The sequence below is a fragment of the Vitis riparia genome, chromosome 8 (assembly GCF_004353265.1).
Source record: "Vitis riparia cultivar Riparia Gloire de Montpellier isolate 1030 chromosome 8, EGFV_Vit.rip_1.0, whole genome shotgun sequence".
In the NCBI taxonomy this organism is placed as follows: Eukaryota; Viridiplantae; Streptophyta; class Magnoliopsida; order Vitales; family Vitaceae; genus Vitis; species Vitis riparia.
Window position 1 is genome coordinate 14826423 of NC_048438.1, and position 26561 is coordinate 14852983.

Sequence of the window (26561 nt, forward strand, 5' to 3'; positions counted from 1 at the left end):
GAAATGAAGGATATTAAAAAAACTATTCAAACCCCACTAGGGGAGGGGCCATGACCTCGTCCCAGTTTAGAAGCTTCCATTACGGATTAGCACCATAAAAAGTCGTCTGCCACATATTTTCATCTCTTCCTGTGAAGGAGACAGAGAGATGGAGGGGGAGATGGCAAATGGCACATTGGAGGTCCTGCTGATCAATGCCCGACGCCTCAAGGACAAGAATTTTCTTGGTAAATTTGTTACTTCTCCCTTTTTTTTTCCAATTTGAATCTCTGGGTAACTGGGATTGCTCAAACTTTCAAGCTTATCAATGGAAACTTTTGCAGTTAAGATGGATCCGTACGTTTTGATCCAATACGGAAACCAAGTAAGGTGGAGCAGCGTTGCTAAAGGTCAGCCATTACGGTGAACATAAATAATGGCAGTTGTAATGGATGATTTTATTTATTTTGAGGGTTCTAACAAGTATATTGCTGGAAACAGGAAGAAACCCAGAATGGAACGAGAAATTTACATTCAATGCGGAGTACCCGGGCGGCGAACACCACAAGTATAAGCTCATCCTCCGAATCATGGACAAGCACAAGCTCTCTTGCATCGACGACTTCATCGGCCAGACTACGTAAAACCTTAACCAAAACCACTCTTCTTTACCACGAATTAATTTTTAATCTTGTAGTTACAGTTTTAGTATGAATGTTTTCATGTGAAACAGGATCTACGTAAAGGATTTGGTGTCAATGGGGGTGGAGATGGGACAGGCCCACCTTCGACCCACTAAATACAGGGTTGTTCTTCCCAACCAGAGCTATGCCGGAGAGATTTCTGTTGCTGTTGCTTTCACCCTTGATACGATAGCACGCATTACACCATCTACACCATAATAATTCTGTGGAGAGAAAGTTTTATTTGTATGTAATGTGTCTAAAGCATTTATATTATACTTGTGTTTTAGTTTTTAAATTCAGATGAAATGAAATGAAATGAAAATTGTCATGTCAATTTGTTTGACTAGCTGTGATGTCCCACGTTGAAAACAATCTTCTTTAGTGCATTGTTTTCTTTTTTAGTACTTTCCAAAAATAGAACATAGCATTAATTTTTATAAAAATTAAGCATGAGTGTGACAATTATAAAAATAATTCGATGTTAAGATTTTCTAACATTTTAAAATATTAAAACTAGTATAATTGAGTGTACCAAATTTTCATTTTTTCAATCGAAAGACAAATTATAGTTTATGAAACAAAAATAGCATGATAACAAAACATATTTTTCTTGGCCCCCTTATGCTACCTAAATATTATATATATATATATATAATTAAATTAAAATTTTATTTTTATCTTTTTTCATACATATAAAATAAAAAAGTTATAACAATTACAAATTATATTTATTTATAATGTAATTAATTTTTTTAGAAATGGCGCGTACAAACTGGGCTCATTACTAGCCTGCACTGGCCCGGTCCACAACTTACAAAGACAATTGGGCTTCGACTCAGGAAATAGTCAGCCCAGATTCATTAATTTTATTTGTTATTTTATATATGTGTCAATCTTAACTCAACAGCCGTCTTAGCTCAGCCGGTAGAGCGCGTGGCTTTTAACCACGTGGTCGTGGGTTCGATTCCCACAGACGGCGCTTTTTAATTATTTATTTCCAATTAAAATCCTCTTCCTTTTGTTTTTTTTTTCAGATTTTTCCCCTTCATTTGTTGACATATTCTTTTTGCCCTTTAATTTATTCGTAAAAATTCCAACGTCAAATATGCTCTTTTGCCAATTCTACCCCGGACTCAAATCAGTGAAAGTAGGACGATAAAAATTAAAAACACACAGAACATCAAGAATTCGGCTGCAAATTGACGAAAGGGTAGTCCGTTGGGTTAGATTCCCACAAATTATGATAGACCCAGTGTGGATCAAACGTTTCAACACATACACACTCTTCAAAAGCATCCCCCATTTGCTTAGATTCCCAAATTCAACAAATAAACTACTGTTGGTATATATTCAAATTCCGTTACCCTCTCATCCTCTAAGCCTCACCAAACCCATTTGCAAAAAGGCACTACCAGTCACCAGTCCTTGCCAAAGAAGATATTGTGGATAACCTAAGAATGACCTTTACTTTTACTTTTACTTTTACTTTCACTTCGTGTAGGATAAATAAACCGACCAACCCAAAAGCAGAGCTTGGACATCACAAAAACTAAATGGTAGCATCCACATTTATATGCCATCGGTGTTTGATTCAATTCTCAAGTGGACCATTCCTTTTCATACCCAAAGGTTTTTTTGTTCATAACATATAGTTATGATAAGGGTATCAATGCTATTCCTTCTTTAGAAATATTACCCACACACCGCCCCTGTTATTTTACCTTTTGACACAAGACAGTCCAGTCAAATTTCGAATCAACAACAAAGTGTCAACATGTATATGATTCTTGATCAAAAGTGATGCCAGTGGTGGAGATTTTGTTTTGGTTTGTAATTGTTGTGTGTATGCTCCAATCAGATTACTTGATTTTGATCTGGGCGGTTTTGCCGTTTGGGTCCCAGCAAAAGTGGCACACGAAGCTGGTGACCAACTATGCAAACCAGACTGGCTAGCCAACTAGCCTTTTTTTTTTGGGTCCACCCAAAAGGCAGGCCTATCATGTAAGTAGTAATGACAATACTGGGAAATAGGTGTCGAGTTTCAACGAGCCCAAGATTGCCCTGTGGAGAGAAGGATGAAAAGCTATTATATCGGGCATATATGCATCACCCACTTGAGAATGAATTGTGTTTTCTGAGGGAATGATGTCTTACGAGGCTTTACAGATGGTAGTAGTTCATATGCCCATTAACAAGATATCAGCCACCATCCTTCAATAGAATACAAACGTATGATTGATTCAAATAACACAAACATATATTTATAATTCATAGTGATTTAGAGATACATAAATATTATCGAAGCTGCGGGCTACATGTTTTTGCTTTGCAGCCACTTCAGCCCCAACGCTTTGCCTTTTTTTTTTTTTTTTTTTTTTTGCCGGTTTTCACTTTCACCCGAAACAGCCCCACTGACAACAGGCCATCAAAGTCAAAAAGGAAATAAAATTATAAAAGTGAAAAAAGAAAAGAACAAAGAAAACAGTTACAACTTAGCACACACTCACTTCACTTAGTCACTTTCCTACCCTATCATTTTCCTTGGTCTTTTGCGCTAATCCTACCAAAACCCAAACCCCAATTACGCTTTTACCAACCCGCTACGTTCAATTTTCCCGGGAAAATAAAGGAAAACCGAAGGCGGGAATTTCTTTTAAAATGTCGGAGCAAGACTTAGATCCGGAAGTTCCTGCCGGAGAAAGTTTGACCGAACTGCCAGTTAGCGGGGGCGACGTTCCAGGAGGTGGAGGTGCGGCGGTCACTTCCGGTGACTCTGAAGGAGAGTGATTGGCCCACCAGAACGGCGTTGGACTGCCAGTTCTGTCCCCAGTTGCGGCTCATGCTCATCCACCCGGTTTTGGATCCTTTGATGCTCACCCGCACGATATCCCCTGCACCCGCGACGTTGGTGACCAGAACCAGGTTGAAGTAGCGGAAACCGTTGACGGTGAATCTGATTCCTCCACTCTTTCGGCAGGATATCCTGAGTACAATATAAAAAATTATCATCATAAGGATGAAGGTAGGCATTCCCGGTATTTATGGTAGGCGGGGTCATCAGAAAATGGACTTTTCACATTGATGGATATGAGGCCCGGGGCATGGGACAACGTGTGAGCTGTGTTTCTATCAGGCCAGTCCTGAGTTCGAAGCACGGCGTTTTCCCTATTTCCTGCTTTGAAATGACAAAAGTGGACCACCCGTAATTACTAAACCACCCCCCACTTCATCTCTGTGAAATCAAACGAATTTACAGTGTTGGTCTGCTCAGATTAGGCCCATTAGGGGTGAATTACGTAATATCCTGGTTTGTCCTACGGTCGAAACTGTTTGCTCAACAAACACTCGAGGGGTTCTGTTAGTTAGGTTCACTTTGATTCCCGAGAAAGCTGAGGTAAGATGAAAGGGAATCTGATAATTTCACTTTTTTCTCTGGCGAACCTAACGGAGGTGTAAAATGTAATTAAGACAACAGAGAGGGGCATTTGAGTCCAGGGAAAAAACAATAGTAGCTGAGATATGACTAACCACTGAGGGAAGTGAGACGCGCATCAGAAAGACAGAGCGGAAAAAGAAAGCGAGGGAAACTCACCGACGGAAAGCAACGGGGACAATTCCGGCGCGGTACTCGGCGATCTTGAGAAACATGGGCATGGCAAGGTCGAAGTGGGGACGAGGGGGGTTGCACCAGCCGCCATTGTCGCTGGGAAGAGCGTAGTTAGGTGGGCAGAAGTTGGTGGCGGTGACGAAGATGGAGGGGCTGCCGGAGTGGCACCACTTGGGGTCGTTGGCGCACTTGATCTCAAAGCAAGCGCCACAGCTGAGCCCGCTGTTGAACAGTGCGGTGCTCAGTGCTGCCGTGTTGACTCCATAGCCCTGGCTGTAGAGATTCCCATACCCACAAGCACCCCTGCACACACAAAGCCATTAGCCATCCATACTCGTTTAAAACCCGTTTGCTCTGTTTTTGCTGCAAAAACAGAGCTCCACCATGGTCTCCGGAAAAATGCAGGCCATGGGTCGAGGAATGTGATGCAGCAGAATTGGAATGCCTCGTCATAGGTTAGCAGCAGAATAAGTGAGTAAAGCGTAGAATCCTAAAGCATATACAGATCAGTTGTAGATTAGGAAGAGACTACGTACCCATAGTACCGGAGGCATCGCTGCCACCGTAGAATGTGGCATGAGCACTCTCCCACGGCCCACTGGTGTAAACGCCGGGGATTCGAGCATGAACCAGGGTAAGAAAGGAGAGGAGTGAAGCAAGGGAAAGAAGAGTGAGAAGAGCCATTGAGAGAGAGGGAGGGGAGAGAGAGATGGGCTTTAGGTTGGGAGTGTGGGGGTGAAAGGAAATGGGGAGGAAGGTGGGGTACTTATGGAATCACAAATCAAAGGGGCGGGCCTCTGAAATTATTACCCTCTCATTAATGCTCTTTCCCACTCTCTTACTCAGATCTATTCTCTTGCGATTAACCATTTAACCCCCCTCCCCTCTCCTATTTCCCTTTAAGCTTGACTTGAGTAGGGTACACGTGCCCCACCTCCAACCACAGTGACTTACTTCCCTCACACCTGCAGCTTAAACGTTTCAATCCCCTCTTTATCATTCTTTAAACATATTTAAATCTCCATTATTTTTCTCTATCTCTTTCTCATTACAATCAGGTTAGCAGTCAATGAAATTCTGATGTTTTATAATACAAATGATTGGTTGAAGGTGAATTTGGATGGGGCCACAAGCCATGGGAAGTTGGGAACACCCCAAGTCTAACAAAAAAAGGCACGCTACTCGGAAGCAAGCTAAAGCCGCTTTGCTTTACTCGCAAGCTGAGGCTGCGGTTGTGTTTTTCACTGCGCTCTTCACTTTCCTAATTTTATTTGGCCCGAAATTAAATTCCAAAAGAAAATGAAAATAGACCAGGAAGAATCCGAAGCCGCAGGGGGCAGCGCCTGTGAGTACGTGACATATTATGGATGTAAAATAAATAAATAAATAAAGAGAAGATGACAATAAAAAAGGAAAAGAAAAAGTGGGAGAAATGCGCGTAGAGGGTGGGACCAATGTCGCCAAATGGGGTATTGGCGGTACATGGGACCGCTCTCGAGCCCCACCCTCACTCCTCTTACATTCCTCCACTCCACAGGGCGTAGAAGCGTGTGCGTGTGGGTGACTCCCTGTCCTTTGCCCCTCTTCCTCCCCCGCTGGCTGCTTCCTCTCCTCTTTTCACTAAAGACAATTCATTCATCATCCTATACCTAATCTAGGGATTTTATAACCGTTCCGTTTTTTTCCTCTTCCTCATTATGGGTGCATCACACCCTCAGTATATCATTGCAAAAACTTGTAGGGGCCATTCCCTAGGAACAGAAAATTCAGAAGAAAAGGGTCCGTTTGTCAGGACAAGAGCTATTTTTATTTTTAGTATTTCAAAATCACTCGCAGATACATGAACTGAATTGAATAAATACATGAATTGGAGTCTACACTATTGTATCCTCTTCTGACCATATATTTATGCCATGTTTCTCCATCTATGACTTTTGTTGATGGTTTTTGACCACACTATAAAAACCAGAAAAAGGGGAGAAGACGATTTAGATAAAGGAAGCAACGTATAAAATGGAATATGGCAAATCAATTTTGAGTTGATACTTGATATAATTAATTTCTTTATAAGTAGCAGTAAATACTAAATAGCAAGTGTTGTAGATATAGTAAGGCCACCGTCGTATGCGTAGCAACGTCACATCAATGGCCTTTCGAGCCATGTGGGCATCACCCCCCATGGCTACGAGGGGAAGGAGGGACTTTCATGCTTCAAGAACTCCAGTCCACCCAAAAAAGCCCAACTCCCATGTGAACCGAATAATTGATTTGGTTGCTTCTTTCTTCATCCATAGTCCATACTAACCCACCGCCATGTGCCTTCACTAATTGCCTCCTTTTTCTCCCTACTCCTTTCCTCTCAAAGTTCCCTTTTTCCTTCTCCATCTTCTAATAAACAAAATTTCTATGACTTATCTTATGTTTCATGTTCAAATATGTGACAAGGAATTAGTTTCCATACAGGCCCTTTTCTTTTTCTAATAAACTTAATGCCTACTATTTCCTCTCTTTCTCAATCAAAATTTTTGGTGTCATCCACTGGTGGTGCGCGTCTTTACTCTTTATTTAACCCTTGGACTCATGCTGAATATGATGAAAAATGTGGGCATAGATGTGTAGGCGCTTAATACAGTTATGTGCATCAGTGATGTGTCTTTTATGTTGCTTCTTCATTAATCAAGGGTGGGGTTATACGGTTAGAGCGAGCCTGGTACGTGAATGTGCAGATTAAACAGTGAGGAAAAGGGGGTGAAATATAAAGTCAGAAAAGTGCATGTCCCACTCACCCACCGACCAACCAGATCTGGGAGATCAGCCACGTCTACGAGTATTCAAGTGTTATTCAACAACACAGCACCAACCATGGCAAGACATGTGAACGTGCCACCAAGATCCCTCCAACCCCTCCCCTACCCCCCCACCTCCACGCTCTACCTCCACCTTTGTGTCTGCATGTGATTATGTGATTTTCTCCTTTTATCCGCTTCAAGCCCTCCATCCCTCACCTCATCACCCCCACATGAAACCCCACCATTTTTCACCTACGCCCTACGTCAAATGAGATATGTAAAGGAACGCATTTCTGTAAGTGCCATAATCATATTCTGTAAACAAGAGTCTCAATCTCAAGCCAACCTAAACCATGAGCTGGATATTAATTAAACTTATGTTTATTGCATGTAATTTCAACTGTTTCTAACAACCATAATAATACCCATGAAGTGGGCGTTTATATTGTAAGAATTGTTTCAATACGCTATTTAAAGCAGCAGATTGGGCCATAACTCCTGCATGAAGACCCTCACAACAACCAAAATTCGTGATAAATAACATGGCACAAAACCCTTTTCAATAAAGTATTTTCATTCAGCTCTAACAGCTAGCCTGGATGGTGAGAGATTCACTTTTAAGGGTTTTGACTTTGCGATGCATATGTACGGGGAGTACACGGTTCTTGGGAACTAACCTCACATGCCTTCTATGATCATCTTTTGTTGTAGTGTCTCGAGCAATTTTCTTATGGTTTGGATAGAGGGTTTTCGAGGATGTACCATGAGACCTCAACTAATGTATTCAATTTTATATCCAAAACGTGGATGCTTCTCATACATAATTATAATATATACTCACAAATTGTGTAATGTAACAAAGGTCGGTTGGGGTTGCAATTTTATAAAGCTAGGGTTTTATTCATGATACTTATTTAAATGGCTCAGGGCCACAAAAAATGTTCTACTATAATGTATATCATGATAATAGTCTTTGTTTAATAGTCGAATCGGTAATGAGAAGTACTTAGATTGATTATTTTCTAAGCAATGGGCGGTTTCTTAGATTCCATGTGTTTCATACTGCTACGTGATTAGCATTGGGTTTCTGGTGGCATTGCATATAACCTAGATCATAGGTCATTTGGCCGCTGAATTTGAGCTTCATTTCTTAAACTATTCGTCACTCATTATGTGGTTCGATTTGACTTTGTGATTTTTTATTAAATTAGAAGACAGGAGGGGTGAATTTGTTCAATCTGAAGTTGCTGTAAAGAAACTATGATATATACCACAAGGGAACACAATGAGAAAGCATGATGGCCATGATTTAAATAAACAAATGATTTAGTTTGCAAATGATCAAATCTCTCTCTTGAGTGTGTTCCGGATAAGGATGTCCCAATTTGAAGCATTCAATCAAATTCCCTAAGATTCAAATGGGACCTTTCCTTTTTGTTTTTTTTTTGTTAAATGTGTTTGTCTTATCCATATTGAGGGATTTTATCTATGGATTTGGTTTTGTTTCAGGCTCTGTCTCCTTCCCTGTCACGGCTAAGAGTTGATATCTACTTTGTACAAATCTTGAACGGCCAATTGGAGTGGTGGGATGGAAGGTGTTTGGAAGCCACATATATAGGAGACGGGGAGAGACAGAGGTTTCACTGAGAAGTAGGAACAAAGGGTATGGGGGTTTGACAAAAGCACAACACAAGCATGTGGGTTGGATGTTGGTAAAGGGGACAGCAAAACCAAATGTGGGTTCATATTTTTCTGACCCATACACCACATTGCTTTTGAATCCTTTTCTCCCATGGGTATTTCTCCATTTCTGTGCACCACTTGGAAATTTGTCAAATTTTTTGTGAGTGTTTGGGCCCCCAACTCAACCCCATGATCCAAATGGGAAAGCGTTTATCATCACTGCCAAATTATTTTGACAGGTAGATAGATGGTTTATATCTCATTCAACTGTATGCCTTCAATGGCCGCATTTCCAATTTGCTAACCATTACTACCACATTTCTAAAAGAAGAGACACATTCTGGCAATTCTCAAAAGTGCTCAGCTTTGGGTTAGGTTCCTTTAATCAATACCCCCCCGCCCCAACAAAAAAAAAAAAAATCTTACCCTTGACCTCAATGCAGTCCAACTCAAAAGTTTGCCGACTAGTAACAAGTAGCAGCTTTAGCAATTACTAAGACACCATGGAATACCCGGAGCCACAGGCATGAACATGCTTTAAATGAGCTCAGATCAAGCTTCTATATGTGGTCCTCAACAAATGTGTATTTACTGAAGGTTTGGCCATCGACCACCACTGTTGGTTCTTTAAATGTGTAAGTTCATTTTCAGGTGCCCGTGTTACTAATGCTTAGGTGCCCCAATTTTACTCCTTCAATCTTATTATTTCTATGGCCCAATCGAGAGCCTTTCTGCTGCGGTATTTTGTTAACCTGATATAAGCCTTGTAGTGATTAGGTACCCAAACAATATGGCAAGAGGAACAAGTTTACTGTGGACCATGGAGCAAGGTACACATAATCATTGAGTTTGATGGACAGGGGACCAAATGCTAAATGCTGCATCTGGCTTTTGATGTGATCCACATAAATGGATGTAAGGTGCTTAAGAGACCTGGGAGTGGACATACATGCACACCAATTTGGTTCCAATTGAATGGATTGATTGAAAATTCAACATCATGTTTTTCACCATCTCTGCTGAAAATTCATCCATCCTTAGAATTCAGGCGTTTGAATTATTCCAAGTAAAGATCCGCTCAGATAACAAGGAAAAATGAAAATAAAAGAAAAGAAACACACGCCATAATGCGAAGGGCTAGCATGGTGGGACACCAAAGCTGAATTCAATAGTAGGCTGATGGGGCGCAGTTCCTAGCGACATGGTGCATGTGCTGCCTGTTCGTGTATGGCATTCTTTTGTTTTGTGTTGGGGAGATAAGGAAAGAATGTTAGTTCGTTGAGCAAGGCAATTAGGTGAAGGTGAAATCTGATGTGGAATCAATACTTCATTGCACCTTTTCTAGTTTTCTCTTTCTTTTCGGTCCTTGCTGAAAAAGCCAACTGCTGGGGGGATGTTCCGAGGACCATGAGGCATGAGGGATAACCAAGGAGTGGGGGTGGGGGGGTCCACCCTCTGAGAGCACTCTCCCAGTAGGTAGCTACTCGAGAGTCGAGACTAATAAGCAACTACCACAACAACCAGCCTAACTAACTTTAAACGATTCCCACGAGGGCCCAAACAGGTAGCCTCACAAGCAAGGTACGGTGTCAAGTGGCCATTGGGGGTCATGTTTGTACACTAATTGCTAGAAATAATTGCAAGCACACACCGCAAGGCACCACGCGTGATGAAGACAAACCCCTAACACACCCCACACCATCTATTGTACCTTCCAACATTTGGAGCCTAAATCATGTGAAACCCCCGGAGACTCTCACTAGATTTGTCTCTCATGCAGGAACTTGTCTCTTCTGTGAGGTGAAGAGTAGTCTATCGAGGTTTGCAATTTTCTGGTGTCATTTCCCGGGTCCTATAGATAAACCATCACCGTTCCGCCCCAATCCCTATTTCTCACTCCCTCACACATGGACAGACTATGTGTTTTAACAGAGAATGAAACCGCTCGATGTTCACACATTCAAAGTTTCTCTGTTTAAATACAGAAAAAAATAAATAAAAATACTAGCAGAGCTTCAGGTGAGGCTGGCAAATATTATTTAGTCAGGGAAGAGATAACATGTGCAACCGAGTTCCCTGTCCAAGCCCAGAAAAAATGGATTAAGCAAGCCTTCCTCGCCAAACATGTGCAGTAGAGTTTCCCTGCCTCTTTACACCAGAATTTACAACCTTCAGTCCAAAAACCTGTCAAGTCCCTCACCATTAATTGTCATACCAGCATTGGATACAGACATTTGTGGTTTCATTTCCACAAAAGAATAGGGAATTTCCTTCCAACATGTCCTGTCGTGAGCCTTTTTCTTTGACCTAACTGTTTGTTCCTTGAGTAGAAAAAAGGGTAGGGTCCATCGTAGCTGACAGGAACAGCTGAAGCTGCAGCTTCCATCAGCGTAAACATATCTCCTCTTACCAGTATTGTTTCTACTCCAAATCGTTCATGCAATAAGGACAAATAAAAACTGGGGTGAAATTTTGTTTCAGACTTTAATAAGTAAATCTTTTGTTTCCATTAATCTAGAAGGATTACTTGAAGTTCACCACTTGGATTCCTTTTTAACACTCTGCTCCTCTTATGTTCCCACATTCTATTTTGCAATGCCTTCAACTTGGATCAAAATATCCTTCACTTGTAAAGCATAGTTTCCACCACCTATTTATGCTAAACCCCTTAGCTTGTAAAGCATATGTCACAATTACGCATTATTAATCATTATTTTACTAATTGTACAACTATGAAAAACCAAATATTACAAAGCATTTCACATCATATTCCAAGCCATTAGCAGTCGAATTAACCAACATATACCGTGAGGCTATTCAAACATGCCCAGTCAGTTCATCTTACAAGAGAAACATACTCAGATCCCTGATGAAAGCCATTTTGTGATGGGAAGACGAATAAACATTAAATAGAAAAAATATATATAATTTCACTACAATAAATTATTTGTCAAGTAACATAGATCCACTATAAACGATATACATGAGACCCAGAGAATGATACCTCCTAGAACGACTGATAATGAAGGAAGAAGAAGAAATGAGGTACAAGAAGACAGGTCCAAAACAATGCCTGATAATGAAGATGACCATTAACCACATTAACAAAATTGAGCAAGCCCTAAAACCAACACCTACTAGTGAGACTTCCATTTTTACAAAGGCTGCTTTGGAAAATGGAGATGTTTGTAAAGATTCTCCTTGTGCAATTGTACTCGTCTGTTTTGAAGTATTTATTCCTTCAGGCCTTGAAAGGTTGCTCTAGTTGTGATGCTTTAAAATATTTTCTCAAACACTTGATTTAGGATCGTGTCAATGAGAATTCACTTCCCCAAGATCACAAATAAGTGACAGGCTAATTTTGGGTCAGTTGACTTGGAAATAGAATGCTTTATGATTACCCATTGAATAAATCATAGCAGCATCCACGCAGAATGTGTGCGATAAACTCCTTTAAAAGATCCTGATTATATCTCAAGTAACCTCTTTAAGAGAAAGAACATCATCACGCGGATGGGCTTCTTCCACCTTAACTTCAACTTCATCTCCAATCTGTTTTCCCAGAGACACCCACGCAGAAGCCTGAAGTCCCACCTGCAAAATTTGAAGTACAGACTTGTCACTTCAATGGCTGCACAATAATCCAGCAATAACCTCAGCAATGACAGATAAAAAAGCTCCAAATTCAAAATAAAGGAAAGAGATAGAAGGATATATCAAATAAGAATACTAGGAATATAAGACTTGATACAGATTACCCATTACGTGTCCAACTAATAAGATAGAGCTTTTAAAAACATAACATGATGTAATAAACTTTTAGATTTTATTATTTATTAATAAAGTTCCAGTTCACTTTTATACATCCCATTTCCATTCATTACACCCTGTAAGCATTCTGGTCTGCATATTTTGCATTGTACGTAACTTAGGTGCATTAAAAGTTGCATGAAATATCCAAGTCATAGGTTCTTTGCAAGTAGATGACTTGTTTACAGTTAGTTCATGGACCTAGCAACCCATTAGAGGTTATAGTGCACTATCTCCTAATTGGAGTAATGATTAGTCTTAGCCATCGGGATAGTTTTCCTATAGTGAATGCACCGGTTTATATGGTTACACATTAGATATGACGTATAGTGAGTCATAACATAAGACTATCAAGTAATCCTGACTTCACTAAGCCCCTTCATTATGTAATCTCTCAATCTTGAAAAAATATTGAGCTTGTACTAAAGTTAGCAGTGACTTTGACCTACAAATGAGATTATAAGCTGATCATATATTCCTTATGAATTGGGTCACTGTTGATGGAAGTAGATAGTCAAAGGTATTCTTAATAGAGACACCATGATATCTTATGAAATTGAAATAAAGTGTCCATTGGATGATTTTAAGTGTATTCAAATAAACTATGGTCATAATAGTTCCTTAAATGAAATTTGACATAAGCTCTTGAAAAGTTAAGATATATTAGTTTAACACATAATAGGGGGATCTATAACTCAAGGATAGTAGAGGTAGTCTTGAAAGGCTGATAGTTTTCACCTTGTTAGACTACGAACGCCAATTCATGAGGAGATTGAACGCAATGGATGGTAGGTAAGTCATGGTCCTAAGCACTTACTGTCTTGTTGTTATTTACATAGGGTACTGAAGTGCAATTGATTCTCCGTAGTGAGATATTGAATCAACTTTGGAATTGGATTTTGAGGGAGCCAGTATTGTCCAATGAGTCATAGTGGTCCCCACTTGAGCTCATATATCTTGATGACATGGTGTATGAGGTTGGATGGACTCTAAGTTCACTTTTATACACAAGGGCATTTTAATAATTACGCAAGGTTGCATAGGGGTTAGTAAACAAAGTCGCTGGATTGGGCTAATTGATTGATTAAAAGGTCCTATAGGATTAAATAATCATTTAGGCCATTTTAGGCTAGATTAAGTAACTTAAGCCCTTGATGAGCTCAAATCACTTAAGTCCAATTAGGAAACCCTATAAATACTCCCTTAGGGGGTAGGATTTTAAGTTAGTCAGCTTCCACTATTTAGAGAGAAGAGTGTCATAACCTCCATGCTCCCATACCTCCCTACCAGTTGTGTGCCAAGATTGAGTTAGACTTATTGGATGGAAGAACTTGGGTGTACATTTTCTATTACACTTTAATCTAGATCTGTATTGTTTAAAAATGTATGGTTTGCTTCCATTGTTTAGGATCTACAGGCCTAGAAATTTTTGCATGCACCTAACCTGATTCTGTAATAAGGAATAGAGAGATCCGGGTTTCCCAACACTACCATCACATGCTAGAAAAATATTATAGGTCATATAGCATCATTGGAAAAAAATTCAAAGCAGCATCATTTTAGGAGTATAGAAATCACAGCCAACATCATTTGCAAAGTAATCATCAAACCCTTACCTCCATCAGTAGCAAGGCTGCAATCCGATCTTTAATAAATCTAAGGACTAGGGCACGAAACTTTTTCTCTTTTGGTTGCCTTCTAATAAATTCTAATATCCAATACCGAAGACTGCTGCTACAGAGCCTCTTGGCTAATCTAGCATGCATATTCACAGTTGCTGCCATCCCTTCCATCTGACCAGCAGAGAAAGGAGGAGAATCACCTCTAAGAAATGCTTTTACCTGCATAAACATATCAATATTAAAAAATGTTTAAGAACAATAGCAGATGATATTTTATCTTTTTTTTTGTTCTTTCCATTGTTTTTTTTGGGAGGGTGGGGGGCGACAGCTAGATAGCATGTTCAATTTATAAAAACCAGCTAAGGAACAAGGAAGGTGTATTGCTCCAATGGCCATGAGAAGTATATGTATGAAATATACATAATTTTCCAATCCACAGTGACCTACAAAAAGGGGAAAAAGATAAAGGAAAAAAGGTTTTCACTGACCCAATGCTACACTACACGAGTGACCAAGCTAAATTGCATGTGAATAATGTAACCGTTGCACGATATGAAAGACGACCTTTATTCCTTCCTTCTTTGCCCCAAGGAAAGCCCCATTATGCTTTGCCTGATTATGCGACTTGTCTGGTGGCAACAGGCACAGATACTAACCACACATAGTGGCATTGTTTGCAGCACAATTTTCATTTGCTTTGTTAATTTGGAAACCAGTTAATTGAATTGTGGATAGTGAAGTTCTCAGATAACATTCAAAAACACATTGATATGTAATCTATTACCCTATCATATCAGCATGACCAGAAGAAACTCACCTGATAATGAGCAAGAAGATCCATATATCTACGGATGGGAGATGTAAACTGAACATAACCAGGCAGTCCTAAAACCCCATGGCGTATAGGCTTCCTAAAATCCATTTCAGCAGCACGCAATATTTTAACAAGAGCAGAGCTCCTAACAGGTCCTTCTGGAAGATGTGCAAATGCGGATGTGTCGACATTTGATTGGGGCTGTCCTCTGTAGGGTAAAGGAATGTTATTGCAAGAACCATAAGTGGCTACAGCTTCCCCACAGAGTATCATCATCTCAGTGACAAGTCGCATTGCAGGATCAGCCTGGTCTTCAACATAAAGATTTATTGATGGCTCTGGATCATCTGGATTAGCCACCTTGATACGTGTTTCTAATGTGGATGTGTCAATTGCACCCTAGGAATGTATAAATAGTTCATTTCACAAAGTGTTCGTGGCTAACAGATAAATCATGTCTTACAATATTAAACTTAACTAGAGATGAGAGATCTAACCTGACATGTATATACAGACACAAGCAAAGAAAATTCAAAATTTACCGAATCTAATATCAACTCAATTAAGCATATTTGAGCAGCTAGTTAATATCACACCATGATGCCTGATACATGTCCATTTTGGTGGACTAATATCCTATATACCATGCATGCTAAACTGTTTCTAGCAAAAAAGTTGGTAAACTTGATGAGATTTTTGGACACATGGCAAGCCTATATATATCACCAACCTTTTAATGATATAAAGCAGCTTATATGGTACATGGTTAAGTTGGTTTTGCCATTATTTCATGATTTAGCACATTTCTAAGTAAAGCTTATCAATGTCATTCTAAGCCATAACAATGTTTGTTTCACATTTTATTTTTTGTGAAGTTTTGGAATTTTTAGTAGTTGCGTATTTTTAGCCAAAATCATAACACAGCACCACTAGCTGATCTCATCAAGATCTACTGACAACCATGGGCAATAAGGCAAGATATAAAACCACAGGTCTAGGAAGATATAAAACCATGGGCAATAAGGCAAAATTTGCTAACTAGACCTAAACACATTTGAAAATCTAAAATGTGTTACCATTTGATTAGGTTAAGCCAAACCTGATTTCGACGCCATCGCAACCGGAGAGCTGCAGCCTCAGATAGAATTTTCAGTTCAACCTCCTCTTCCAAGTTCAAATGAAGAAGTTCAGATGCACTCTCATATGTCAGCATATAGGTTGGTTTGATGATGGAGTTATCTACTGTGCATTCTGCAATGCTATATATAGTACCCATATAGGGTATAAAATTGTTGTTAAGAGAATATTCTGTTCATGAACCTTGTAACAAGCTCCAGTATATAAGTAAATCTATAGTCTGACTAGCATTAAAAGATAGGCTGCCTTTGTGTATACTAGAATGGTCTAATAAACAAATCATGATGAACCACAAGCGATGGCACTAGGAAGGAATATTGTATGTCCAAATTCAAAATGATGAAATGATGTTGCCCTATGCTTGTCACATTTATATACCATGTTGCACATGTCTGAAATAATAAAAAGAAACTCTAAGGGGTGTAGTTGGTGTTTGGATGTTGAAAATCATATTAGTCATTGAGTCCATTTTGTCCTAATTGGCATTCTAACCCCAAAATAAAAATGTATAGCTTCTTTAAATTTCTAAAATGACCTTGTATGAGCAAGTGCTAGTTTACAAAAAGATTCATCAAGTGCTATCAAAAACTAAAGTTGACTCATTTCAGAGTCTACATACAACACAAAAAGCCATTTCAATTTCTATGGATCTCATATGCCGCATAAATTACTCCGACAAGAAGATCTCTAGGTGAGAATCAGTTGCCCACAGATCAGAATTTCCTTCCCCAAATCCTAAAGTTCCATTAAGGAACTTAATTTTTAACGCAATGATCTTAAATCTCACAAAAAATACAAACAATAGATTTCCATGTTACCTGCCATCAGAATGCAGTACAACAGATACAGTAACAGCATTGCAAAGCTCTCCTTGTTTCAAGCTCATTCCCTCCATGGCAAGTTTCTCAGGGAACATAGGATAAGTGGCAGTAGGCAAGAAAATAGAAGTTCCTCTTTTCATTGCTTCCCTATACAGCATAAAACTATGTAAAAAATGCTGGAGATGGCAAAACCATTTTACTATATCTCACACAAAATTATGTATGTTGAAGGCTTCAAACATACTTTTTGATTAGCTCATTGTATTTTTGGAAGGATTCCTCATCCTTCTTTTGTATTTCTTTTTTTGATAACAAGGAACCTTCCATTGTCAAGTCCTAAGGACCTCCATGGGGACCCAAACCTTGGGGTGCTGATCGCGCCCACAACAACCAGCATCAGGTACTTCTTTTGTATTTCTTTATCCTTAATTTAATACATTTGTTATCTATGATTAAAAAAAAAAAAAAATCTCCCATGGAATTTCAAAAATTACCTGTCTACTATGCTTCCAGGTTGAACGAGGCTAGTTGGATCTGCTACATGTATCCAAACTTTAATCCGCCCATCTAGCAACCTTGTTGCACTCAGGGCGTCATCAAGCTGTGCATATTCTTGATCAATTAGAAATTCAAGAGTGAAGGCTCCCAAAGCAAATGAATAAAAACTACAAGGTCATTGAAGAATTTCAAGCAGCATGACTTTCCAAATAATTGCATATGAGTGTCAAAAGTCAAATTTACCTCATCAGCCTCATCAACATCTATGGCATAAACCTTCAAGTGAGTAAGATCCTTTCTGTCAACCTAGATACAAGGAAGGATGAAAATAATAGTTTTTATAGATATATCGGTAATTAGATTTCACAGATTTATAAGGATATATCAACAGAAATTTTGACAAAAAATATTGATAAGACAAAAATTGATGAAGACTCATAATATTGGGAAAATTTCAAAAAAAAAAATGATAGAAGAAACAATAATACACATATGAAAGTTGTTTTGTGGAAAAAAAATAATACATGTATAATTTTTGTGATATTCAAAAATAATGTATAGAACTTTAAAACATATTTTTATTGAGGTCTATCTAATTTGGATGTATTAAAAAATATAAAGGAAATTATTATAATTGTATGATTTTTTAAAAATATTTATAATTTTATTTTCAATTTTTTTTATTTAATTAATGTATGAAAGAAATAAAAAAAGACTTATTAAAAAAATTATGATCTTGGTTTTTATATTTCAATAACTAGTGAAAAAGAGATTTGAATATAAGATAATTAAAATTAAATTATTATTAAAATTTTATTTTAATATTTTTTATTTTGTAGGAATGTATTAAAGAGTATATTCAGTTCTAGAGAATCTTTTTTATTAGAGAATACAACTTTAGTATATATAAAATGTTAGCAAGTATGTTACCAAATGAAAAGCTAGCCCAACTGATATATGTTGTTTTTGTCAGCCTTGAGGTAAAGCACTCGAGTCCTAACAATGTTTTGGGAAATTTTTGAAGTTCGATCATCATTGACCAACCAAAAAATCGAAAATCAGGGAAAATTCCAAAATATTGGCAAAAAATCACAAAATATCGGGAAGATGAATAAAAATCAACAAAATAGATATTTCCATTTGAAATATCTATCAGTCCCCAACAAGTAGTAACAATAAACACATAGCAATAACAGTTCCAAAAGAAGTAATAAAAATTATCACGAATATCAAGTGTGTAAATTTTCATTTCCATTCTTTAGGAGGAAAAGGGATCGTGGCTAGAAGGAGAGCAAATATCCTAAGTCCAAACCATTCATTTGATAGGAGCTCAACCAGCCCCCTACATAGGTCATGTGAGCAAACATATCCCTCTACATTAAAACAATAATCTGTAATAAACAGATCATTTCCCACATGAATTATATCCATTGAACCCGTGTTTGATTTCTACTGATACTAACAAGTCGAACACTGAAAACAATCAGAAAATGAAGCTGAGTTTTAGTGCACGTGGATATGTTTATACAGACTCTTGCTTTTGGTTTGAGAAAGAAAAATCTGAAAGGAAATTGGAGAAGTATCCCAGTGAAAATAGAAAATCAACTGGATGAAGAACTATTTCCAAACAAAAAAGGAAGCCAAAACCTAATAAAAAACCAGCATCACCTGTGTCCTAGACTCCTAGTTGAAATCAGCATCCTTAGATATCTCTATGAGGGAATATATATATATATATATATATATATATATATATATATATATATATATATATATATATATATATATATATATTCCATTTTTCCTCTTGTTCTTCAAGAAAATATAGGTCTAAATTTTTTCATGAATTATTACTAAAAAACTAAACAACAACATAAAAATAACTTAATGTGGATAAAAAATTAATCTAAAATAAATCCACAAAATTCCAAAATCAAAACCAAAATTCTACCATGTGCAACCAATATTTTTATCTCATGATTCATCTAATTCTCAGCAAAATTCAATTTCATGAATTTTTGTAGATTCCTCATTAAAACTGAAAATAAGCAACACTAAAAATCATAAAACTTAGATTATAAATAAATTTACAAGTAGTTTTCAAAATTCAACCTCTTACCCTACAACAAACCAAAATAAACTAATAGTCATCAATTCCAATGGAATTTTTTTGAATTAGAAAAAAATAATTTACACTCTTCTAAACATCCACTAGAATCAGTAATTTTAATTAATTTTAAAAAATAAAAAGTTAAAATTTGATACTCTTTCCCTAATAAAAATCTGAAAATAAATTAATTAATTCAACAATAGAACACATATTTCAATCATAAATCCATAACTCTGAAAAAACATCACATAAAAACAAGCATTACTTAGAAAATTTCAAACATTTTCTTAACAACCAAGCATAATTAAAAATCCTAATTATTATTCAAATATCAATTCCTACTAATTACATAATTAATCATTATAAGTTTTTTATTATGGTAATAAATTCTTATATATTTTGAGATATTTAGAACTACATTAAATTATTATTTTTTAAAAATTATTGTTTTCAAGTTAAAATTAAGAAATAACAATTAATTTTATAGATGTTTTTAATTTGTAAAAATAAATAGATTTTAACACTTAAAAATACTCAGACGTTAATAAAGAGTTAAAAACAAACAATTTAACACTTAACAGCATTTAGATTCTAATAAGAAACAAACAACCTAAACGCTCACCTAACACTTAATGACATTCAACTTTATTCAGATTTTCTACCACAAAGAAAAAGACAAACACTGCCTACATATACAACACACACAGCAATATAAAAATACTAAGTTGAAATCTAAGTAAGAAGCTTATGATTAATATTTTCCTTTTTCAGTGTGTTGGGGTAGGGGCACCCCAAGCATCAGAACTTCTTCCAGATTATTTTGTATAAAATATCTTTTATGATAAGTAATCAACCAAAACTTCCATCTTTTAATGCCTTGCAAAAAAAATCAAGACTTTTCACTAAGAAAAGTAGGCTTACCTCATCTGGGTCAAAGGGCTCAGACAGAAGATTTTCAGCAGCTGATATAACCTCATCTGGATAATCAACCCGGATGTTGAACTTTAACAGATCGAGATTGACATGTACAGGAAAATACCCAACATCTATGAGGAGATTTAATGCTGAAGATGCTGTTTTGACCAGTCCCATTGCCCTAAGAATCTGATAAGAAGAAAATATATATTATATAGAAAGTAACAAACTGATTAAGCAGTTGGACACACACAAGGATCATGCAACTATCATCATAAGGTCATTTCTCCACCCCACCCAAAACCCCAAAAAGGAAAAGAAAGCCTTCTAGATCAATTTGTCAAAAACTGATTTCTAACAGCCCCCAGTTTAGGTTAGAATTATATCCAACACCAAAAAAAACGTTAGTCAAGTTGGATTCGACAACTTACCATCCCAGCTGTTTTCTTTTGGTCATCATTTGTGCATGCATCAATGGCATAAGCTTCAAGTGACTCAATTTTATGCTGGATTTTCTCTTCTGCCTTCCAGGAAGACTTGGGGGGTTTAGCATGTGAAGGCATCGACTTTGCAGATTTCAGTAACTGTACAAACTCCTGAAGTTCCTTTTCTGCAGCCTCCTTTGCAAGCTTCCTGCGTAGAAGTTCTTCTACCTAAGTTTTCCAAGCAAATGGAATTCCAACTTAAATATCATTAAAAGAAAGAAATGAAGTTTACCAAACAAAATTGCATAAACAGTATCATCTCATACCTAAAGAAATAAAAACAGGATATACTTTAAAGAATCACTAATGTTTTTCTATAAGCAATAAAGCAGCATTAACTTGATATAAAAAACAGGATAGACATTAAAGAATCACTAATGTTTTTCTTTAGCGGTAAATCATCATTAACTTGATACAGAAACAAAAACAAAAACAAGACATGTGGCATATTTAAAGCATCACAAGCTTTTTTCTGATAAACAATAAAGTATCACTAAGAAGATCCCACCACATACTGAGCAAGTTAGTCAGAACTCAGAATTGAACAACTAATACTTTATTTTCTGCGAAAAATAAGTGAGTGTTTTAAAAATCTCAACCTGATAAGTATATTCTTAATTATGTTTAAACCTTACTTTGAATGGTTTTTAACATTTCAGATATTTTTCAAAACCTGAACCAATTCTAACACAGCCAAACCCTCACCCATCTATAGAAACATGGCCTGATCTTTTCAAACTAAAACAATCTTGATGGAAGAAGTGTTCCAAATCTGCCAGCAAAATAATAACACACAGCTAAAATCCAGTATGGTCAACCCAGTGGTATAAGGAATTGAAATTTTTTTACTTTAAACCCCAACTTAACAAGGCCCAACATTTTTCTTTTGACTGCTCTGAATGACCACCATAAGACAGCCTCAATTCTTCATTACACAAAGCATGATTATATATTATTCTTTATGGACTAGGCAGCCTCAAGGGCACACTTAAGATTCCAGCTTCCCCTTATTTTATTGATCATATACACTGGAAGCTATTATAAAAATCATCTGTTAAAATAAAAGATCTTAGCCAGGGAAATCTTTGGCATCTTTGGAACAACAACCATTCTTCATAGAAAAACAAAGTTGTTCAACTAACCTACCTTCTGAATTATCATCATACCATTACAATCCACATAGTCTAAAAATTCCTGTATATCTTAATGCTATAAACACCATCTAAATAGAACACCAAATCACCTAGCATATGAAACAAGACCATACTCCTTCTCAGGGAAAATCTGAGCATCTAGACTAACAGATTCACAGTATTAGTCCATTGCTCCAACGAACTCAAGATAATGGTGAAGAAACCAAATAATCTACTTTCTTGCTCAACAAAGTCAGCACCATAGATATTCATATCATTAGTTATACGTTTCTACCACAAACCTGCACAGTAGATCGAGGCCCATAAACAGAACGGCAACCTTTCGTCTCCAACACTGTGAAGTAAATTTCATCTTTTGAGAGCAAGAGATGGGCACAATAGCTCTCAAGAGGTTCCGCACAACCAAAAATCATCTGCAGAATTAGCTAAGCTTGTTATAGAATCAATGAGGCAAAAAGCATGACACTTGGAGAGAATAGTACCTCTGCTAATTCTTCTGCAGTTACTGACTTGTTCGTTTCGAGAAGCTCGTTCCAAGCAAACTCAAGCAGTGTTGGGTCCTACACCAAATTCAAAAATCACTGATTTTGAGAAACTACCAAACATAAAAACCAAACACTTGTCACTATACATTATTCAAGTAAGAAGAACTAACCAAGTTATCTTGAGCTTTCTGTATAAAGTTGGAAATCTCTGTCTGGTCAAAATTATCAATACCCGGAACAATATAAGTAACTTGTTGTGGTTTAATGGAGGATGTGACTCCATTCTGAATCAGGAAAACCAAGAGAACAGTCAAGAGCAGACAAAACTTGCAAAATCTTAACCCCTCTTTGTTCATAAGAAATAAATTTATCAAACCATAAAATAAGGGAAAATACAAGGACCAGATGTCCTGCAAACCTAAAAAGCAAGAACACAAATTCTTAAGCATTGCAGGAATAAAAAATGCGAGTTCCAACACCTAGTGACCTATTCAACATGCCACATTAGTTGTTTCTACTAGAACCTGATCGAACACCATCCAGTTCTTTTTGCCATCAGCTTTCTGAGCGACTGCCAGCAATACCCTTTCAGAATCTTTCCTGAACTCCAGAAGCAAACCTTTTTGTAGTACTTGATTTTTCAGCTTATCTTCAAGAAGCTGTCCACTGCTAGTTAATCCCATTCTGAAAAGTAAAATTAGTTACATTAAAAACTAAACCCAAAAATTGACAAAATAATTCTTAGAATTATGATCTTCTGGTGAATGCTTAGACATCAAACTTCGAGAAAATTAGTTTGATATGTAGGATCGTATCCCCAATTAGAGTCCATCTACTCCCCCCATCCTCTCTCTGTTTGACCATGTTTTAATGGTTTTTTGGGAAATTAGCTGCAATGGCAAAACAGTGATAGGAGGAGGTTTTCAAACAAGTATTGGTATCAGCAACTATATCAGTATGCCTGTGTATGATCTGGTCAGCAATACACAATGGTATCAGCTAACATACTATGAAACTCAATGCCTAAAAAAATAAAAAACAAATAAACATTTAAACATGAATTGAAATAATCAAGTTGCAAAATGTACTGTTTACATTTTCTCCATAAAGTCCTACTACAAATCTCTGTGCAAAAAAGTTGCTTTGTGTTTTGCAGCAAAAGAATTTTGGGCTCCTGAGCTGTCCTCCAGGTTAATTTATTAGTTTTGGAGGTGATATGGGAGAAAGTTCTCATGATTGATCATCTAATTACAAAAGCTTGGACTATGGTAAATGGGTGTTTTCATTGTAAGCAAGCAAGAAGATATGGGCCAAACATATTCTCAAACAAATTGTGAGGAGGCATCCAATATATGGTTTTTAGAAATTTCTTTTCTTGGGATAGCTTGGGATCTTCCTAAAGAGGTTAGAGACATTTAGTTTAGATGGCAAGAGAGTTTTGTGGGTTAAATGAGAAAGGTAGTTTGGAAGATGACCCTCTTATGCTTGTTTAAGACTATTTGCAAGGAGAGAGGTAAAAAGTTCTTTTAGGGGTCAGACTGTACGATATTGGCAGTGAAAGATCTATTCTTGGGGGATCTTAATCACTCCTTGCTGGATTTTGTTGAGAGTCTGTGTATCAGGTAGGCAAGGGTCGGATTGTTTAGCTCTTTCTTGTTTTCCTGTTGGCCTTGATGTGCCTTATATACTTCCTGTGCACTAGGGTTGTGGCCCATTTTTGTTAGAAACTTCCATTCTATGTATCAAAAATATATATATGTGCAATATGATGAAAAATCCACATGTATGATACTTCTGGTTCCATTGGCTCAAGTGGTAAAGGGTTGTAGAGTTTGTGGGAGGTTCTAGGTTCAAATCCCAATGGGGACAAAAATGTACCTATAAAAAAAGGCCTTTTGGTTCCATGAAATTCAAATAAGATTCAGATATTATATATCTGATAGTATGCCAAAAGCATCCACCACCAGTATAAGAAATCACAAATTTGCTTTCTCCTTCACTATTAATTGATAGTATGTTCATTAAAATCAACTTGCATAAATATTTCAAGAGAATAATAGCAAGAAAATAATTAATGTTTTCATAAAGAGATTAGAATCACATAATTATTGGATTCAGAAAATCGATCATATCTCCATGTACTACTTTGTCAAACTTTTCATGGATTTATGTATCAACTAATGGTAGGGCTATTATAGTCAATATATGTGTAGGGGTATCATATTTATGCCAATTGATGCATCATGCTTACCAATGTATATCAGTAGTACATCACTGACTGATAACTGAACCATGGTGGTTTCTCTTGATAACAGAAAAAGAGGAATTCTCCCTCAAACTTGGGCTTATTGAGCTGTGGAAAATAGAGAAGAAGAATAAGGTTTATCCACTCATTCCATCTCACTACTTTTAAAGGAATTTAGTACTTCAGGTCATTCTATCTCACTACTTTTAAAGGAAATTAGTACTTCACGTGGAAGGCATTTTATTTACACATTTGTGAAAGTTATGCTATTGGGAGCAAATTGTACTTGCGCTCTTCTAATAGTATTAGAACCTCAAGGAAGGTGAAAATATAAAGGAGTATCACAGCTATCTTGTGTTGACTAATGGACCTTGTTGATGTCTCTTAAATTTTCACCTTCCAAAGAAAAATTTTCTGCATAAACTGGTAAGTGTTATGGTAGCTTTTCTCATGGTTTAGCAGTGGGGCATTTATGTTGTTTATTTCTTTTAAGTTTTATTGTTCTCATGACAGATTCATGTTGTTTATTTCCTTTCACTGAGTTCTATCCTTCTTGGAGATTTGTGTTGTTTATTTCTCAGTTTTATCCATGTCCCAAGTTATTCAAGACCTTTACTTTTCTGAGATTATCAATTGGATTGTTGCATACATGATACATGATGGTATAGGATGTAGGCAAATGCACAGACACGAAGATGCCAAGGCAAAACAAAGGCCCAAATGATAAAAATTTCAGTTTCTTTCTTCTTTTTTTTAGATTTTTCTAATAGCAATAGTGTATTTTTTTCTGAGTGTTGCGTCTTCTTCTTTCTTTAGTGTCTCTTGTACGACTTGTCTACGTAGGATGGTGCGCCCCTTTTGTTAGGCGGTTTATATATACGAATTTCTGTTTGCCAATCAAAGAAAATAGTATACACTAATTTCTACGAAAGAAGCATTAAAGATGACAAAACCTACTTGGTGGAAGCATAAATTCTCTTTCGTTTGCGTGAGGCGTGGAGCTCCTCCATAACGCTTTCGACGAGACTGTAAACGGAACAGCTTTGGACACCGCCATGACTGAGAAAAAATCGATCGGTGCGACATATCGGAAAATGAAGCCCTAAATTGGGGTAACTCTTACACTGAAAGGCCCCGAAATGGTGTAGACGACATCGGAAGGGATAGAGAGGAGGGGACGAAGTAGAGCGAAAGATGGAGCAGGTATTTACGGCTCGAACCGCCATCGCCATCTACAAGAGGACGTGAAGGAAAGTTGCAGACCTCATGCAGTGAGAAGAAACCCTAAAATGATGTTGATTGAGATTGAAGAGTATGGAAGATAGGAGAAAACTGAGATGATAATTTGAGGCAGTGCGGGAGGAAGATTGTGGCACTGTGGCTCAGAGTTACCCAAAATGCCTCCATCGGTGTGACGTGGATTCCCAGCCCAGCAAATCAAAAAAAAATTCGGATGAGGCGCCCCGCCCCGCATTTACTGAAATATTTGATCGATCATCCGAAGGTAAGGAAAAAAATTAAAACTGCCATCTTCTTTTTGGTGTGATTTAAAAAAATAAATAAAAATGTTTTAAAAAATCAAAAAATTACTTTTAAAAATGTATGGTATTATTCTATAGTTGTTTTTTGAAAATATTTTTTTAATAAGGTGGAATTAAAATCAGTATCCAGAGTGGTATTCTTTCTAATGACGATGAAGTATATTTTCTTTGTACCAATAA

The 26561-nt window shown here is 37.1% G+C and overlaps 3 protein-coding genes and 1 non-coding gene across 5 annotated transcripts; 2 read left to right on the forward strand and 2 right to left on the reverse strand.

The window, feature by feature from the left end:
- The first annotated feature begins 129 nt into the window (after window positions 1–129).
- LOC117921182 (16 kDa phloem protein 1-like) lies at window positions 130–1005 on the forward strand. Its single transcript, XM_034838998.1, has 4 exons — window positions 130–227; window positions 324–389; window positions 481–619; window positions 713–1005. The coding sequence occupies exons 1-4, from the start codon at window positions 149–151 to the stop codon at window positions 879–881; spliced, it is 453 nt and encodes a 150-aa protein (XP_034694889.1). The 5' UTR covers window positions 130–148; the 3' UTR covers window positions 882–1005.
- Window positions 1006–1571: 566 nt separating this feature from the next.
- On the forward strand, window positions 1572–1644 carry TRNAK-UUU. The gene has a single exon. It is a non-coding gene; the product is annotated as a tRNA-Lys (tRNA).
- Window positions 1645–2900: 1256 nt separating this feature from the next.
- Window positions 2901–5008, reverse strand: LOC117921319 (expansin-A6). Its single transcript, XM_034839184.1, has 3 exons — window positions 4808–5008; window positions 4258–4575; window positions 2901–3648 (listed from the first exon to the last, which is right to left on the reverse strand). The coding sequence occupies exons 1-3, from the start codon at window positions 4954–4956 to the stop codon at window positions 3339–3341; spliced, it is 777 nt and encodes a 258-aa protein (XP_034695075.1). The 5' UTR covers window positions 4957–5008; the 3' UTR covers window positions 2901–3338.
- Window positions 5009–11643: 6635 nt separating this feature from the next.
- Window positions 11644–26288, reverse strand: LOC117920435 (ribonuclease II, chloroplastic/mitochondrial). 2 transcript variants are annotated; one of them, XM_034837963.1, is made up of 15 exons: window positions 25798–25886; window positions 24847–24948; window positions 23120–23279; window positions 22766–22879; window positions 22593–22670; window positions 22392–22523; window positions 20903–21124; window positions 20478–20660; window positions 17690–17752; window positions 17443–17549; window positions 16946–17095; window positions 16090–16249; window positions 14994–15389; window positions 14171–14395; window positions 11644–12338 (listed from the first exon to the last, which is right to left on the reverse strand). In XM_034837963.1, exons 3-15 carry the CDS (start codon window positions 23276–23278, stop codon window positions 12219–12221), a joined length of 2109 nt encoding a protein of 702 aa, XP_034693854.1. In that variant the 5' UTR covers window position 23279; window positions 24847–24948; window positions 25798–25886; the 3' UTR covers window positions 11644–12218. The 2 variants fall into 2 exon arrangements, with proteins under 2 accessions (XP_034693854.1, XP_034693853.1); XM_034837962.1 differs by lacking the exon at window positions 24847–24948 and having other exon boundaries at window positions 25798–26288.
- Between the last annotated feature and the right edge of the window lie 273 nt (window positions 26289–26561).